At 44.3% G+C, this 16,004-nt stretch overlaps 1 protein-coding gene across 1 annotated transcript in view; it reads right to left on the reverse strand.

Annotated features, from left to right (window-relative positions):
• The window catches only part of Crybg1 (crystallin beta-gamma domain containing 1), a 120,335-nt gene that overhangs the window by 14,140 nt on the left and 90,191 nt on the right, over nucleotides 1-16,004 (reverse strand). Inside the window, exons 8-16 of the mRNA XM_005363590.2 lie at nucleotides 13,537-13,663; nucleotides 11,416-11,451; nucleotides 10,210-10,367; nucleotides 9,217-9,343; nucleotides 8,979-9,124; nucleotides 3,681-3,807; nucleotides 3,467-3,499; nucleotides 2,182-2,294; nucleotides 256-385 (exon numbers count right to left, since the gene is read on the reverse strand). Coding sequence (XP_005363647.2) covers nucleotides 256-385; nucleotides 2,182-2,294; nucleotides 3,467-3,499; nucleotides 3,681-3,807; nucleotides 8,979-9,124; nucleotides 9,217-9,343; nucleotides 10,210-10,367; nucleotides 11,416-11,451; nucleotides 13,537-13,663 — 997 coding nt within the window. The remainder of the gene's footprint in view (nucleotides 1-255; nucleotides 386-2,181; nucleotides 2,295-3,466; nucleotides 3,500-3,680; nucleotides 3,808-8,978; nucleotides 9,125-9,216; nucleotides 9,344-10,209; nucleotides 10,368-11,415; nucleotides 11,452-13,536; nucleotides 13,664-16,004) is intronic.

Raw genomic sequence — 16,004 nt, forward strand, 5'->3', positions numbered from 1 at the left:
GCCCTCTCCTGACCTCTGGGGGCACTGCACACACACACACACACACACACACACACACACACACACACACACACACACACACACGTATACATATAAATAAAATGACACAGGTTTTGTTTAAAAGAATGAAATCTACAGGTTAGAAAGCTCCGGCCTGGTACAGCTTCCATCTGCATCAGTTCTGGCTGCTGGCTTCCTGGCTTTAACCACAGTGATATGAACAGTGCTCTTCTATGCCGCTGTGGTCACACTCACCACATCTATGAAGCGAAGAGACTTCAAGGTCGCCCCAGGCTGGCATCCCATTGCTGAGAGACAAGGGTAATGGCCTTCTTCCAGCACATACTGATTGCCGGAGAAATTTTCTCCATCGTAAGCAACCCAGCTAGAATAGGAACAAATGCATGGTATGAAATTTGTGTAATCCCATTTAAGAAATCTGATTTTTATGCTGAGCCCGGTGGTGTACCCCTTTAGTCCCAGCACTCAGGAGTCAGAGACAGATAGGATCTCTGTAAATTTGACTCCAGCCTGGTGTACATAGTGAGTTCCAGAACGGTCAAAGCTACATAGTGAGTCCCTGTCTTGCAATAAATAAATGAATGAATGAAAGAAAGGAAATAAGTATGATTTTTAAACGTGTCTTCTATAAAATAAGCATAATGCTTCTAGCTAAATAATTTTCTTTTTAAAAAAATCTGGATATATTTGCTGAATTTCATCTTGTGGCAATTTAATGTGCTGAAGTTGGTTATTTTTCTGGATAAGAATGAGGTGGCTTTATTATTTTTGTTTGTTTGTTTTATGTTTTTGCTTTCCTACCTCCAAGCTTTCCTCTGCGCTCCCAGCCAGTGTCGCTACGAGCACAGGAATTCCCTTCCCCGTCTAGAGACCCTCCTTCAGGGCTAGTCAGTCCTCAGTTTTACTTTGTTTCTCTCCTGGGGCTTGAATTCAGGTCCCACACAAGCTGGGGAGCTGCTGTTCCACTGATCTGTACCCCAGCTTGGATCTCACTGAGTTTCCTGTCTTCCTTGAACTCACTCTGTTAGCCAGCAAGGCAGGCCCCTGAACTTGTGATCCTCCTGCCTCAGTCTCCCAAGCAGCTGGGATTAAAGTCCTGAAGCAGGTCCAGCTCTAGTTTACTGAAAACTTCCTTCCATATATGCTTTTCTTGTTCCGAGTGCCTGCGCCCTGGGCCAGGAGCCCACACACCACAGTGTTTTGCCATGCTCCCCTAAAGATGTTGACGCTTTTATATTTGAATCTAACAGTGACGACTGACTGCATTGAGTACTGGCCTCTTGCTCAGGACCTAGCAGAAGCAAAGCAGTCCCTGCTCTCTTGACGTTAGTCTAGGAAGCAGACGTGGATGATGAACAATAAAGAATGCACATGTCTGGCAGTAGGAAACAAAGCAGGGTAGAAGAGGTTGGCATGGGGTGGGTGTATGGGCCAAGCAACTGGGTGCCTCCCCCTCAGCTGGTCTGTATCTGACACCAAGTCAGAGCTCTCTCACTGTGGTATCGGATCACACACACTGTGATGTTAAAGGCTCTGTCGCTACTGTTATTAGGCTCAATTCCCCCGGCCTCTTTATAGATGGCTCCAAGGGCTTCCTCAGTTTCTCTGTTCATACGAAGCCTTTATAAGATGGCTTTCGGTACAGACAGCACTTTGAGTTCAGTGCCTCCACTCATGCTGCACCCTCCCCCAAGCCCCATCTGTGTTTCTTATGAACCCATCAAGCTCTGTTCTTGCCCACAGGGTATCAGGTCCTCTCCTCCCCTAGTCCTTGCTGGCTTCACTTCTGCTACATAAACCCTCTCAGGCAGGGTGTTACCCTTCACCAGCCTGCCCAGAATGCCGACCCTACTCTTATCTTCCTATGAAAGGAATCTGCCCTGGGAGTACCTCAAAGCTTGCCCAGATCCTGCCCCCCTGCCCAGTTGCTGGAGCAGGACAAAACATAGAACTGCTGAGTCCTCCTGCACCCTGAGGTCATCTTCTGTTTCCCCAGCCCAGGTTGGCAGGCAACATCCTCTGACCTCTGAACCCAGAAGCTGCAAATTTCCCAGTGTGGTAGTTTTATAGCACCAATTACCGACAAGAGTCAGGGAAGACTTGCAACCACGTGACTTCTCTACCCCAATGATGTGCCTCCACCCTTTGCTGTTGGCTTACCTGCCTCCCAGAACTCTACAAGACTTAGTCAGAAATGAATCATCAATTTGATCTGTTGTCTCTTCAAAACTTTGACTTTGGCCTTGGAACTGTGGTTCTGAAAACAAGTGAATCTTTAAAAAAGGAAAGAGAAACATAAAATTATTTTTATGTTTAGGTTTGTTTTTGTTTGAGACTTTATTTGTGGTTCTTTATTTGTGGTTCTGAAAACAAGTGAATCTTTAAAAAAGGAAAGAGAAACATAAAATTATTTTTATGTTTAGGTTTGTTTTTGTTTGAGACTTATTTATTTTATGTGTATGGGTATTTTGCCTGAATATATGTGTCTGTGTACTACATGTGTGTCTGGTTCCTATAAAGGCCAGTGAGGTCCCCTGGGTCTGTAGTTAGACAGTTGGGAGCTGCCATGTGGGTGCAGGACCTCGAATCGCTGGAAGATCAGCCAGTGCTCTTAACCTCTGAGTCATCTCTTCATCCCCTCAGCTCAGTGTTCTAAATGGCGACTCAGATCTGACCTGCTAATTCTTTTTATAGTACACTGGTATAAATTTTATGGATCCTTTAATTTTCAACTTGATCACCAATGATCAATTAGAGACAGGTTGACCGTACCATTTGTGAATGTTTAATTTAGAGGCATCAAAGGCCGGTGGAACAACAGAGGCAACTTTCTAGAGAGCACCCTGTTGTTATTAGCTTTGTTGAAGGCATGTTAATGCTTTATTGTGGCCAAAACTCTAACGTTAACAAAAGCCTAGATTTGGAAGCATGTATCTTGTTTCCCTCCTTCTCCAAGGATGCTACTTGCTGACTGTATAGAATCTCTCTGCCAATAAGAGAGGCTCTAGTGGTGTTGGTGCTCCTGTAATTACAGGTGCCTGATCATCTGTACTAAACAATGTGACAGTGAAACTAACCTGACAGTCAGCAATGCGTAGGCTTGGGGGAACCCATATAAAATGTTGACTAATGCAGACACAGCAAATGTGAATTCATTTTATAACGTGCCAAGAGAACCATGTGCTATTACCTGGAATATTTACTTATGTGCATTCATGAAACTGACTCTCTGTAATAAAATTAAATCCAGCATCTTATAATAAAAGTATTACATGAGAAATATTTAGACATGGGTCAGTGCCATTGATTATGCACTACTGTTAATGTTTTCAGACTTAAGAATGGGTAAAATTAACAGAATGTCCCATATAGCTGGCATTTACACTCATTTTTTTAAAAAATAGAAAATGGATGACCTAACTGTAGAATTTTTTTTTTAAGTTACCTGATTTCTTTTCCTTGGACCATTGAAAGAATCCTAAAGAGGGAAGAAAAAAGATTACTAAAGGAGCCATATTCAAAACTTTTTTCTACTTTAGTAATTACTGTTAAAAATTATCCCAGAATAAATACCTTCTGTGGCAAGCATTACACCAACCCAAACACATATGAGGAGAAGCCAGACTGAATTAATATTCCCATAAGAATGAAGTCCTTACCAAGCATATGGGTTGAACAGAAGAGATCTTACAATTTTTGCCTCCCCAGTCCTCAAAACTGGTGTACAAGCCTTTATCCAGGACATACTGCTCTCCTGTAAAGTCAGGGTTTTCATAGGCTACCCACCTACAGAAGCAAAAACCATGGTTAGAGTTTTTATTTTACACATAAAACTGCCTTATTTTACACATAAAACTGAAAAAGGTTTTGCTGATCAGACACCATACTGTTTCTGGTTCTCCATTAATACTTAGGGGCGGATCCACTTTGCCTATATGACAAAGCCAGTCTGCATAAAAGAATGCCTATGTAGACATCTTGCTGTTCCTAAATACCAAATTCCTATGCCTCAAGAAAGCACCAATGAGGATAATCTTGTGTTGTGATTTTTTTTTTTCTAGTTTCGTGACAAAGAAATACACTGGATTTTAAAGAAGAGTCTGATTTTTTTTTTTAAATAAAAAACTCTTTTTCAACAATTGAAAGACTTCTGCAGAGAGATCTTAATAGGAAGCTGTCTCACATTTAACAAACCACAGTGGATAACAAACAGCTGAAAGAAGGAAAGCACTGAAATGTTTTCAAACAGTATTTCCAACTTAGCACATCTATAGCAAAACGGAAACAGTTGCCAGGGGTGCTAAGGACAAAGCTCTTGTAATGTTTATGTGTTAACTTTGCAGTGATCTCAGAAAGGCGAATTCAGTCAACTAACAGAGGCTACTTCCTGCGCAAAGGGGGTGTCTTTGGAGGGGAAAGGTTTTCTAATTCTATTCCATTCAAGGGATACTCAGTGTGGTCCTCAGTTAATGCAGTGTTGTAACGTTCACTCATAGCTTGAGTGCCACACACTAAGCTCAGAACTTTGCAAGTCGCTTGCAGATCTATGTCGTCACATTTACTGAAGGGGGTGCTGGCGTGCCCACTTCACGACAGAAATCACCCCTCTTACTCATTCGGTGAACACTGACTGCCCATCAGCCACACACGAGAAACTAGAATGACATGAAGACTATAAAGAAGGAAGAAGATAAAATTCTTGTCCTTGAAGTTGGCAGACAGAGGAGCATCACAAGTAAATATGTGTTGTGACACATTCGGGATGGGAGGTGACCTATCCAAAGTGATGCAATCAGTTAATGGCCAGAACGTGAGTAAGCCTGAGGCTGACAAGGCTCTTTGCACTTTGAAACCTGCCCGCCATGTTCTAGTAAAACCTATATGTCTATACCACAACTGAAACGGATTCAGAGTTCACTGTGCGAGTATGTCTGCAGTTATCCCCTTGAGATGAACACACCCCAGGAGGAAAGAAGACTACAGAACCCAAGTGGTTAGAAGGAGCTCAATAGCTAAAATTTGACAGCTCATCTCTGGCCATGTGAATGCAGGAACTGAGTCCCAGTCTCTCTCAGAAAACACCTCCACCCTGGCCAAGTCTCAAAGTTGCATCAGCAGGTTTTCAAACTTCTGCATCCTCACTGTGAGGTCAGGAGTTTGGAGAGCCGGTTCTCTCCATGGTCCTCACTGTAACTTTCAGGAATGCTGAAGAGGGCATTTCCATTGACGAGGGAGGCAACTGGCTGAGGACCCTGTGCTGAGCACGAGAGGCCACTGGTTTACCTGCAGCAACACCTCTGCATGCATATTTCAGGTAAGTCTGTGGTCCGGGTGCAATGGCAACTAGAAGAGGAAGCCCAGCTCCAGCCATGGCTACCTCTTCATAAGATAAACCACAAAAACCAGAACTTGAATGTGAGTCATACCACAGAAGGCTGTGGCAGGACTCTGGACTGTGGTAGATCTGAACACCAAAGGAAATCATCAATGAAGTGAGAATGTAGCCAGGACCAGAGCCCAAGCCCCACAGCCCTGTCAGGTCCTTGTCACTTGTTGAACAAACAAGTGTGTGTGCTCCACTTCCCTATGGAATGAAATAAACAACAGCTAGAAAAACACAGGGCAGTGGGTGAGCCTGTCTGACTCACTCAAATGGAAGCAAGGAAGAGCATTAAGCCATGGCCTGACTTGGAAAGCATTCTTCCAATGCCTGGTTAAATCTCCTTGAATTGGGGGTAAAGAGGGAAGAAACCCAAACACCCAGAGCCAAGTCTCCGTAGGACATACTTAGTCTACTTATGTGGGACTCCTACAAAAATTCTCCAGTGGCCTTCTCAGATGGGTTCTGTACCTCTGAGTCATCACTGCTGTATAGAAGGTGGGCAGGCAGCAGGGGACAAAGACAAGCCTGCTGGAATGATAGCTTAGAATTAGGCAGAGGACAATTACCCTTCTGTGGAAGAGTGAGGGAAAAAAATTAAAACAAGAATACTTGGTTTTATTTATGTATTTAGGTTCTCACTGTATCCCTGGCTAGCCTAGAATTTGCTATATAGACCAGGCTAGCTTTGATCCCTCTGCCACTGCCTCCTTGAGTGCTGAAATTAAAGGCCTGGGCCACAACACTGCGCTTATTTTTATCTATACCCTAGAAGTACTTTGTTTTACTCTTAGTGTTGAAAAGTTAGCCCAGCTTTCCCTGCTTGGTCAGAAGCACAACACAGAATAGTAAGCAGACATGTATGGGAATTCTTCTGCACTCTCTAAGAGCTCTGGGGAGACACAGACAAGAATTTCAAAAGCTTTGTTCTGTCTGGACATGGTGGCATCCATCTGTAACACCCCATCCATCTCCCATCCCCAGTTTCCACACCTGCCCCACCCACTGCACTGGGGAGGACTTTGAAGCAAGAAGATTGGTTCAAGGCTAGCCTGGGTCATATAGCAGGACTATGTCTCAAATAATAAAAGCAAAACAAAAAGTTGCTTCCAACTTTGAATCTTGTGATAAGAAAATGTAAATAATAAAAACCGCAAAACAAAACAAAAATTAGGTTGCTTATTTACCAGTAAAAATAAGGCCATTAAAATAAAACTATTTTTCTTTGAAACTACTAAAAAATGTATAGGCCAGTCACCCTCCCTCAAGTGGCACACCCTGCACGGCTGGCACAGCCATCTCCTCCAGTCTTGTCTGAGGACAGATGAGAAGCCCCCCTCTCTGCTGTGCCTTCCCAGTGTTTAATCCCTGCCTCCTGCAGCACTGCTGTGCTCCACATAAAGGCTGCATCTTCTCCGAGGGCACAACAGACCTCAGTAAGTATCTGTAATGGCAAACTGAATGGAAATGAAGAGGCAACTGACCTCAGTAGATACAAAAGCCCTTCTACATCCAACAAATTTAGGAGGGTGTGTGTGTGTGTGTGTGTGTGTGTGTGTGTGTGTAGAGAGAGAGAGAGCAACCATACCTCCTTTCTACTTCCCCCCAATACCAAACCTCAATTTCTACAACAACAAGAAAAAAAAAGCCTCATCCAGAAAATACAGCTGAAAATGACTATAAATGAAACATTAAAAAGCCCAACATCCTATTAAAGGAAACTGATTTCAAGCAAGTGTGGTAGATAAAGAGAAAAAAAAAAACAGGCTCAGAGCACAGTTAGCACTGTGCTAATAGTTAACCGATATTGACATCTACCCAGCGTCCTTCAGCTTCCTCTGCTAGGCAGATAACCAACTGGCCTGGGACTAATGAACAAAGATACCTGGTGAGTGTCAAAACCCACGCCTGTTCCTCTGGGACTCACCATAAGTCTTTTCAGACCTAGTTAGCTGTGAAGGCAATCTGGAGTAATGCAGAGCCACTACACCATTTTCAGTGGCTTCTGCCATATGTGCAGACGACTCCTGCCCTTGGTAGACAGCCAACAATGACCATAAAATGTCAGGGCTACAGAACAGGTCCCATAGAAGGCATTTTCTGCTAACATTGGGATCCAGTGGTCACTGATGTCATTCTGCCTGGTCACAAGAAACAGCCTACACAAAGATACAGTGACTAGCAACTGAAGCACATTCTACCATAGACATGTGTCAGGTATGTCGGGCTCTTGGGGAGGCCTCAAGAAATGCAGTAGGGCTGAGGCTAGCCTAACTCAAGTAGGCTAACACCAACCACCTTCAACAGAATCAATGTCAACTTTTCCCATAAGTTCATTTAATAACTTTCTCACTCAGCAGAAATCAGAAGACACCACCTGGATTCCCTATAATAGAAATCTGGCATCTGTCTTTCTGATGCTCCTGGGCAGTTACATACTCCAATCATACCCCCTGTGGGACTGACCCTAAGGATGGGCAAGTCATACTGGCATAGTCTCCTCTCTAGTTCAGATATGTACCAGTGATCCACACCAAGGAAGCAAATTCAAACCTGGAACCTGAGCATGCAATGAGTTCGGAGAACAAAAGCCAAACGTGGCTGAAGGCTACCAGGTGAAGAGGGCTCACCTAAGGTTAAGGCACAGAAGCAAGCCCAGACAAGAAAGGTTCTGATGATGGTGTTTGTTTGATCCCTAATATCAGTCATGCCTGCAGTAAAATATTTTTGTGTTTGAATGGTCATTGTCATTGTTACTGTTTTCAGACAGAATCCTACTATCTCACACAGGCTGGTCTTGAACTCAGTGTTTTGCTCCCATCTCCTGAGTGCTGAGATTAAAGGCCTATGTGTTGAATGCAGAGAGTAAAGGCCTGTGCCACCACCATGCCTGGCCTGAAACCAAACCTTCTCTAGGACTTTTCATTTGTATAAGCCAATGAGTTCTGTTGTTATCACCCAGGCTGGCAAGTTTGATCAGTCACTTCTGGCTCGAGTCATCTCCCAGTAGAAACTTGGAGGGGCATTAGTAAAAGTTCCAGGGCCATAATTCCAGCACTTGGGTGGTGGGGGGTAGGCAGGTCCCAAGGTCCAGTCACCTGCGCTTTACAACCAGGCTCTCTTGAAAACAAAACAGCAAGCACGAATTGCTAACTCTAGGTAGACTGAACAATTGTTTTTGTGTCAAGATACTAGTGAAGAAAGGCTAGCAGGGTTGGAACTCTAGGAAAATCTAGTAGGACTCTGTCCTAACCTCAAGGTCAATCAATGTTAGCCTGCTCTCTTATTTGCTTCCCATTGTGAACAACCAACCCATTTAGAGAAAGGGCAGCAGGACTGCATATTTCTGCTATGACACCCAAAAGTCTGCTCCAAGTGGAAAAGTTATATCAGAATATTTTTGAAACAGCTATAAAAATGGCACAGTTATGAATATCAAGTGGCTGAATTAATGCTTACTTTCAGATATTTACTGAGGACCAACTCTGTGTCACAGACTCTATTAATTTAATTAATTAATTAAGAGCAATCCGAGTGACACCCAAGCTTAAAATCTCAAATGAATGACTTCACTTACACGCCATTTAGCACATTGATTGATTGTGTCTTCACTCCATATCCGGTCTCCTTTAAATTAGCAACAATTCCTAAGACATCAATACTGGAGCCTTTGGAGCCAAAGTTCTTCTCACTGTACATTATCATGTGAGCATTTGAAAAATCCTATTTAAAAAAAAAAAGATTCAAATTCAGAGCATAGCCATTTATCATATGAAAAAGAACACAAACTAGCCATCTGCTTCTCTTTAACTTACACTTAATATTGGCCGTAAAGACTGAAGTTCTCCGCTGTATCCTCCCCAGTCTTTCCAGTCCCTGTATTCTCCTTCTTCTAGCAAATACTGATGACCAGTGAAGCCACACTTCTCATAAGCAACCCACCTGCCAGAGAAAGGACACGAGCAGCTCTTCAGACATTTAAAATTTTTCCCACATGCCAGTTTTACTGACAAACAGAAGTATAAAATTAGGTGTGAATTTGTGTTACTATCGAAAATCTCTAAATTTAGAGATGATAGCATACAAATTTATGTTTTGTGAGGATTGTTTAATATTTAAGAGAATTTTTTTCAGAAAATACAAGAAACAATTAGAGTTCTGTAAAGGAGTGTATCTGTATATGTGTGTGTGTGTGCGTGCATGCATTTGGGTATGTGTGTGTATCTAATAAGAACTCAAATGGGGGTTGGGCAGATGACTCAACAGTTAAGAGCACTCGCTGCTCTTGCAGAGGACCCAGGTTAGGTTCCCAGCACCCACACGGCAGCTCAGAGCTATAAGTCCAGTTTCAGAGGATATGATACCCTCTTTCAGACTCCTCAGACACGCATGCATGAGGTACACAGACATATATGCAGGTGGAACACTCATACACATAAAATAAAGATAAATAAATTTAAAAAGAATTAAAATGAAACCCAGCAAGTAAAATGACAAACTTTTTTTAAACAGTACTGAAAATACAAATTTTGCCTGTTTGCAGGGCAACTTCAGTATATACTGCCACTCTCCAGCCCAGTCCACAGCGAACTGAAGACAGCATGAACGCTGCTGAAATCCACCAGACCTGCTAGGGATGTAGCTGGACGCTGGGGCTGCAGTGTGATATCTGGGGGTTTCCATCCTCACAGTTCCCTACTCCCCACAAAGCATCACCATACTATAATCAAGAATATTGTCTCGGGGTGGGCACCTTTCTTGTTTCATTAAGGAAAAGAGAAATCCTTACCAGTTACCCGTCTACTTACACGCCTCTTAGGACTTTCATGGACCCCACCGACGAGAAGGGCAGCCGGTCATTTTCAGTCGTTTCTTCTGTCTCACCGCCCTCCGTGACAAAACTGCACATCTCTGTTTCTAGCTCCGTACACCTTCCTTCAAAGGAGGGCTTTTCATAAATAATTACCTGCAACAGAAATGAGGCAGATATAGCAATAATTTGGGAGAAGATAAATAGCTAAGCATTGAATCTGCCATTCAATAGCATTTACTTGGGCTAGGGGTGTGGGATGTGCCTCTGGGGTAGAGCACTTGCCAACATGTGAGACCTGGGTTTCACCTCTCCCCCCCCCACACACAAGACACAGCCACAAACACACAAACAAGCTGAGCATGGTGGCACAGGCCTGGAACCCCAGCACTCAGGAGGGTGAGAAGGGAGGATCCCAAGTCCAAGGCCAGCCATGAGCTACATAATAAAGACTGTCTGGAATCAACAAAAACAGCCAGCAAGATGGTTTGGCAGGTGAAGGTTGTGTTCAGTCTTCCCAGACACACTTGGTGGAAGAAGAGAGCCAACTCTCACCAACTTATAATCTTGACTTTCACACGTGACATGTCACGTGTTCCAACACACCAACACACACACATACAGAAAACAAACAAATGTAACTCAAAATAATAGTAATAGCAATAATAAAAATAGCACTAAGTCCTGGACCACAAATTTAAATCTTTAAATCATATATAAAAATTAACTCATAAGAACCTACTAATAAAGTTAAATAAAAGTCATTAGGGATCCCTTCCTCCTCCTTCTACCCATAGCATGGAACACTCCAAAGCCAAAGTTGAAAAAGATACTAAAGAGCCAGAGGATCCTAAAGTTGATCTAAAAATGAGAAACAACCACGTCATCAAAGTGCATGGTACAGGTGTAGGAAACACAACAGACAGTAGGGGATTGGCTCAAAGCCTTTCTTCTGTGGCTAGCAACAGGCTCTGCAGATAGTAGATCCAACCAAGGATGGTAAAGTTAACACAACAGTGACCTAAGATGCCCTTAGCCTCTTCCAGCAGGTGATGCTGGGGTGGGTCCTCTGGCTGCAGTAGAGAGAGGTTTACAGGGAAGTCACATTAGTGATGTATACTCGGGGAGAGTAGAATAATCTCTCTTTCCCCTACTCCCTGACTTCCCAACACTCACACTCTCTCTTTCTCTCCCCACTTGTTACCTTGGGATCTGTAGGGTATTCAACTTTACGGCCACCCTGAAAAGAAAAAAAACAGCACAGTTAAAAAAAAAATGATTTCCACTGACGGTGTTTACTAGAATCACAGTAGTTGGAGCACACAGTATGTTTACTAGAATCACAGTAGCTGGAGCACACAGTGTGACTACTTTCTGGTGTGTTTTAGTTTACATGAGACGATGCCACAATTATCGAATGGAACGAAGGCAGGAGACTCTCCAGAGCGGAGACTTTTAGTGCGCTAAGCTGAGTGTGCACACCTAGCATGTGCTTCTGTTCTGCTTTTGTTTTGTTTTTCAGAGGGCTGAGGAATTGAAGCCAGGGCCTTGCAATGTTAAGCAAGCCCTCCATCACTGAGCTACATCTCAGCTCCTTGGTTTATTTGCTTTGTGTTGTTTCTTAAATTTTCTGATACAATTTTAATTTGTATTTCAGCAGTCAGTACTATTTTGTTTCTTGTTCTTTTGAGACAGGATCTCACTCACCAAGAAGATCAGGCTAACCTCAAACCTGGGATCTTCTTGCCTTAACCTTCTAAAACTCCTCTTTCTTATCTCTCTAGCTAAATAACCCCAAGGCGCCACAGGAAGAGCTCCACTTTCTGCACATGCATGGGCTGGTCCTTCAGCAGGGCACAGGCTTGACTGGCATCTTCAGCGGGGCATAAGTTTGGCTGGCATCGCCACCACTCCCTTTGGTTCCACTCCCAGCAGCCCCACCCCTTTGTATTTCCTGCCCGGCTCCTGGAGGCGTCTGACTTTGCAACCAAATAGCCTACAAAAGCGTTGAAGTTCACACAGTGAGAAATAATAAGACAAACTATTAGGTAACATTCAAAACATTTTAAAAGGACTGGGATTATTACCCTCTTATAATAAAAAGGAGGTATTTTTGTTGTTAGAAGAAAGCTAAAATCGGAGAAGAGAGCATTACATAAAAATACTAGACAGGCGACAGCCAGTAATGGGTAAACTGGAAGACGGTCTACCAATGTGTCTTCCAAAGATCCTCAAATGGCCCAGATAAACTGAAATCACAAAGAAGCAGGCTAACTCAACCAGACCTTACACAGCAAATGGAGCACCATCTTAAAAACTCATCTTTCGGGGGCTCCATAAACGTCAGAGTTTTGAAACCATCGAATTGCTTTTAATGCTTGGAATAACCCTTTCGTGCATTCCCAAAGCTAATAAAACCAGGTTCTTTGAAAGTGGATTTAATTTTAGAAAAAAAACAAAAGCCTCATCATCTCCATTGAGATCTGCAGATAATCAAATTGGACGTTTTACTAGAAAGGGTAAATAAAATTGAGATAAAAATACCTTTCTAATTGGTCTCAGACTGGCTCTGAAGACACCTGCAAAGTGGAGTTCCACAAGCGAGTTCACAGCAGGGGCTTTACTCTCTGGTGTTCAGTGAGCACGTAGCGTCACGTGGCACACACCATAGCCTGGTGTGGCAGCCTCATCCCGCCCACAGCCAGAGACCAAGGCAAATACGGCCACAAGGAAAAGGAAGCATGGGTCCCTTCTAAGCAAAAATCGTGAGGGGGCAGTACTGGAGATCTCACCACGCCCCTTCTTTCCCTCCTGGCAGTACCACTGGGCTGGCCCTCAGCATGCCCTGCCCAGCTCTGAGTCTGCCCTGACCCCCACACGCATTCTCTGCCAGAGCCAGCTATGACAACCCTGCTTCTGTTTGAGATTCAGCTTCACTTACCAGGAAGTTTTCTAGTTATGCACCTGCCCTGCCTCTCCTCCTACTAACTGGAGTTTTATTCACCATTGCTCTCATTTTCTATAAATATTTCATGCATGTACTGGGCCAACTCTTAGCTAAAACTTGGCACAGACATCTCCTCTGTGAGGCAGAAGATATCTTCAGGGCAAAGGGCATAGTCTTGTCCCCTTTTCTTAGCTGTGGAATTGGATAGGTTTTTGCTTCTATTAGTTCTGTGCAGCATAGGGCTTATCTGTATGTGTCATATATGCAGGTAAAGCCATAAAAGCTAGGTTTACTGTTCAAAGTCAGAGCTGGTGGATTACGGAGGTCAAGCTAACAGAGTTGCTGCCTTCAGAACACCGAGTTCAGTTCCATGTTTACCATTTTCAGAGGCCTCATGGATCCAATGTATGCTTCTTCAGTATCCCAGATGGATAAGTCCGGGTATTCGCCGGGCTCCAAGATGAAGGGGACGCCTCGAAATCCAGGTTCTTCGTAGATCAGCCACCTAAATGACCATCACGGGAGCAAAGAAGCAGAAACTCAGGATTTATTTCTGGTCTCCCCTGTATGGTACACAGGACCCCTCTGACAGAGGAGGGCAAGAACACAGGAGAATGTGGCTATGCAGACATGGCCGCTCCTAAGTGTGCACGAACAGCAGTCCCCAGAGGAGCCAGCTGTGCGGTGTGCCCCCTGGCCTATGACTTCCTCTTCGCTGGCTCTGCTACTTATTTAAGCCTTATTATAACTACTTTTCCATGTGAATATCCCTGTCACCTAGTTAGAGACCCCAAGTCAAGCCATCTCAAGCTTTGTTTTACGTTAACATTTTATTTGTAAATAAAGGCTTATAGAGTTCTACTTAATCATTTCTCATGGTGTCAACTTTTAACAGCTGACCCCTTCCAAAAACTTACACGGAAGGCTATCTAGAATCCCGGCTGGTCCTCACAACAGTGCTACCGGGAGGGAATGCTCTTGTCCCTATTTCACATGTGTGGTTTTAAATCACTTGCCACAAGGCAGGGTTACTGCAAGCTGACCCCAACCCCTACTCCCTGTCATCTTTTCACAGCAGGTTTTTCCCATTCAGGGAGTGTACCAAACACAATCTGCTCACAGCCACCGGGTACACACTCTCACTGTGAGCACCACTCAGCACATACCACTGTCCGCCAGGCTGAAGGTCCAGGGCTGCCTGTCCCCAGGCAGCAATGCTTTCTGAGTTCTTGATTCTCCTCTGGCAAATGTTGCAATTCCATGCCCTTGTATTGGGCGTGTCTACTGTCCCTTCTCCTCTGGTCAGGAAATGGCAGCCCCACCGCCCCCTGATCTCAGGTCAGAGGAGCATAAAAGCATGCCCACTGGAGCTAAGTGTGTGTCTCTGGGAAGATGCAGCTATTGCAGAAGTGATTGTGCTGTGCATATGCTACTGTCCCTCCGGAAACACAGACTGGCCGCTCCCTCTCTTCCGCCTTCTGCCTGATCCCAGCCCCACACAGGGGATAACTTTGCTAGTCTGGTTGAATCACTCTACCAACCACACTGCGTTCCTAGATGTTGTGCCCCAGAGGGGGAGCTCTAAATGAAATCCTTCACAGCAAAGCAGGCTCTGAGGGCAGAGTCGCTTCCTCTTGCTTCTAATTTTGGTCTAACATCCTATTTTAGTAAAAGCCTGTGTTAAAGATGCCCTTGGACCTTCTTTAGACTAATTACCCAGAGATTTGCCACCCAGTTCCTGCTAAAGATCTGTTAACAGGTGCACAAAAGCCTAGGCAGCCCCGTGGCACACACAAAAGCCTAGGCGGCCCCGCGGCACACATGTGTGGAGATCAAAGCTGATCAACAGTGTCCTAGGTCAGATTAGTTACAAAGGCAGAGGCGGTGGAAGGAGGAGGGAGTGGAAGATCAAGAATGAGGCCCGGGTGGTGAGGCTCCTGACATGCTCGGGCGTTCTATTTCTAGATTACAAAAATGCACTCAGCTTATATAGTCTAGATTTTCAGTGCTTTCTCTTCAGAGCAAGTTAATTAGGGGGGAAAGGAGCCTGTCTTTAAAACGTCCCTCCTGTAATACCTCTAAACCAGAAGGCAGCAGGCTGACGGGACACTCTAGCTTCCTGTATCTAAACCACGACAGCCAGGAAGGCACATGCATTCCTGCCTGGAGCCCAAAGCTGGCTTGGGCATGCCACACATGGGCTTTTTTGATTTGGCCAAGGAATGAAGGTTCTGCAGACAATGCTGTTGAGTCTGATTCCCTTACAAGTGGATGGTTCTCATAAACAGCATGTGTGGCTCATGTAGTAACCCTGAAATTTTAAAATGATTAAAAAAATGATCTACTTTTATGTACACTGATGTTTTGCCTGCCCGTATGTGTGTGTGAGGATACCAGATCTCCTGAAACTAGAATTACAGAGAGCTGTGAGCTGCCATGTGGGTGCTGGGAATTGAAGCCAAGTCCTCAGCCAGTGCTCCTCATTACTGAGTCATCTCCCTGGCCCTAAATTCATGTTTTCAAAGCAGCTTTCTCATGAGGGTTTTTCTTCTTTGGTTGAATTATACCGGGTCTGTTCATCTAAAGCTACCATTTCACCTTTCTTGAAGCACACGAGCTAGTCACGTGGCCTCTATAGAAGGTGGGGGATCCTGCTAGAAGGTAGAACTTAAAAACTGGTGAATCTGCAAGACTGTCCGGAAGAGTCCTCCCTCAGTGAGCCAGCACTAGGGACCTTCTGAGTAACCGGGACAGACATTCACTTATGCCAGGTACACTTGGGGATCTGAAAACTCATGCACAGAGCTTCAGGAGAGCAGGGAAATTTCTCCAGGTAATGACATTTC

Source organism: Microtus ochrogaster, linkage group LG9 (genome assembly GCF_000317375.1).
Source record: "Microtus ochrogaster isolate Prairie Vole_2 linkage group LG9, MicOch1.0, whole genome shotgun sequence".
Taxonomy (NCBI): Eukaryota; Metazoa; Chordata; class Mammalia; order Rodentia; family Cricetidae; genus Microtus; species Microtus ochrogaster.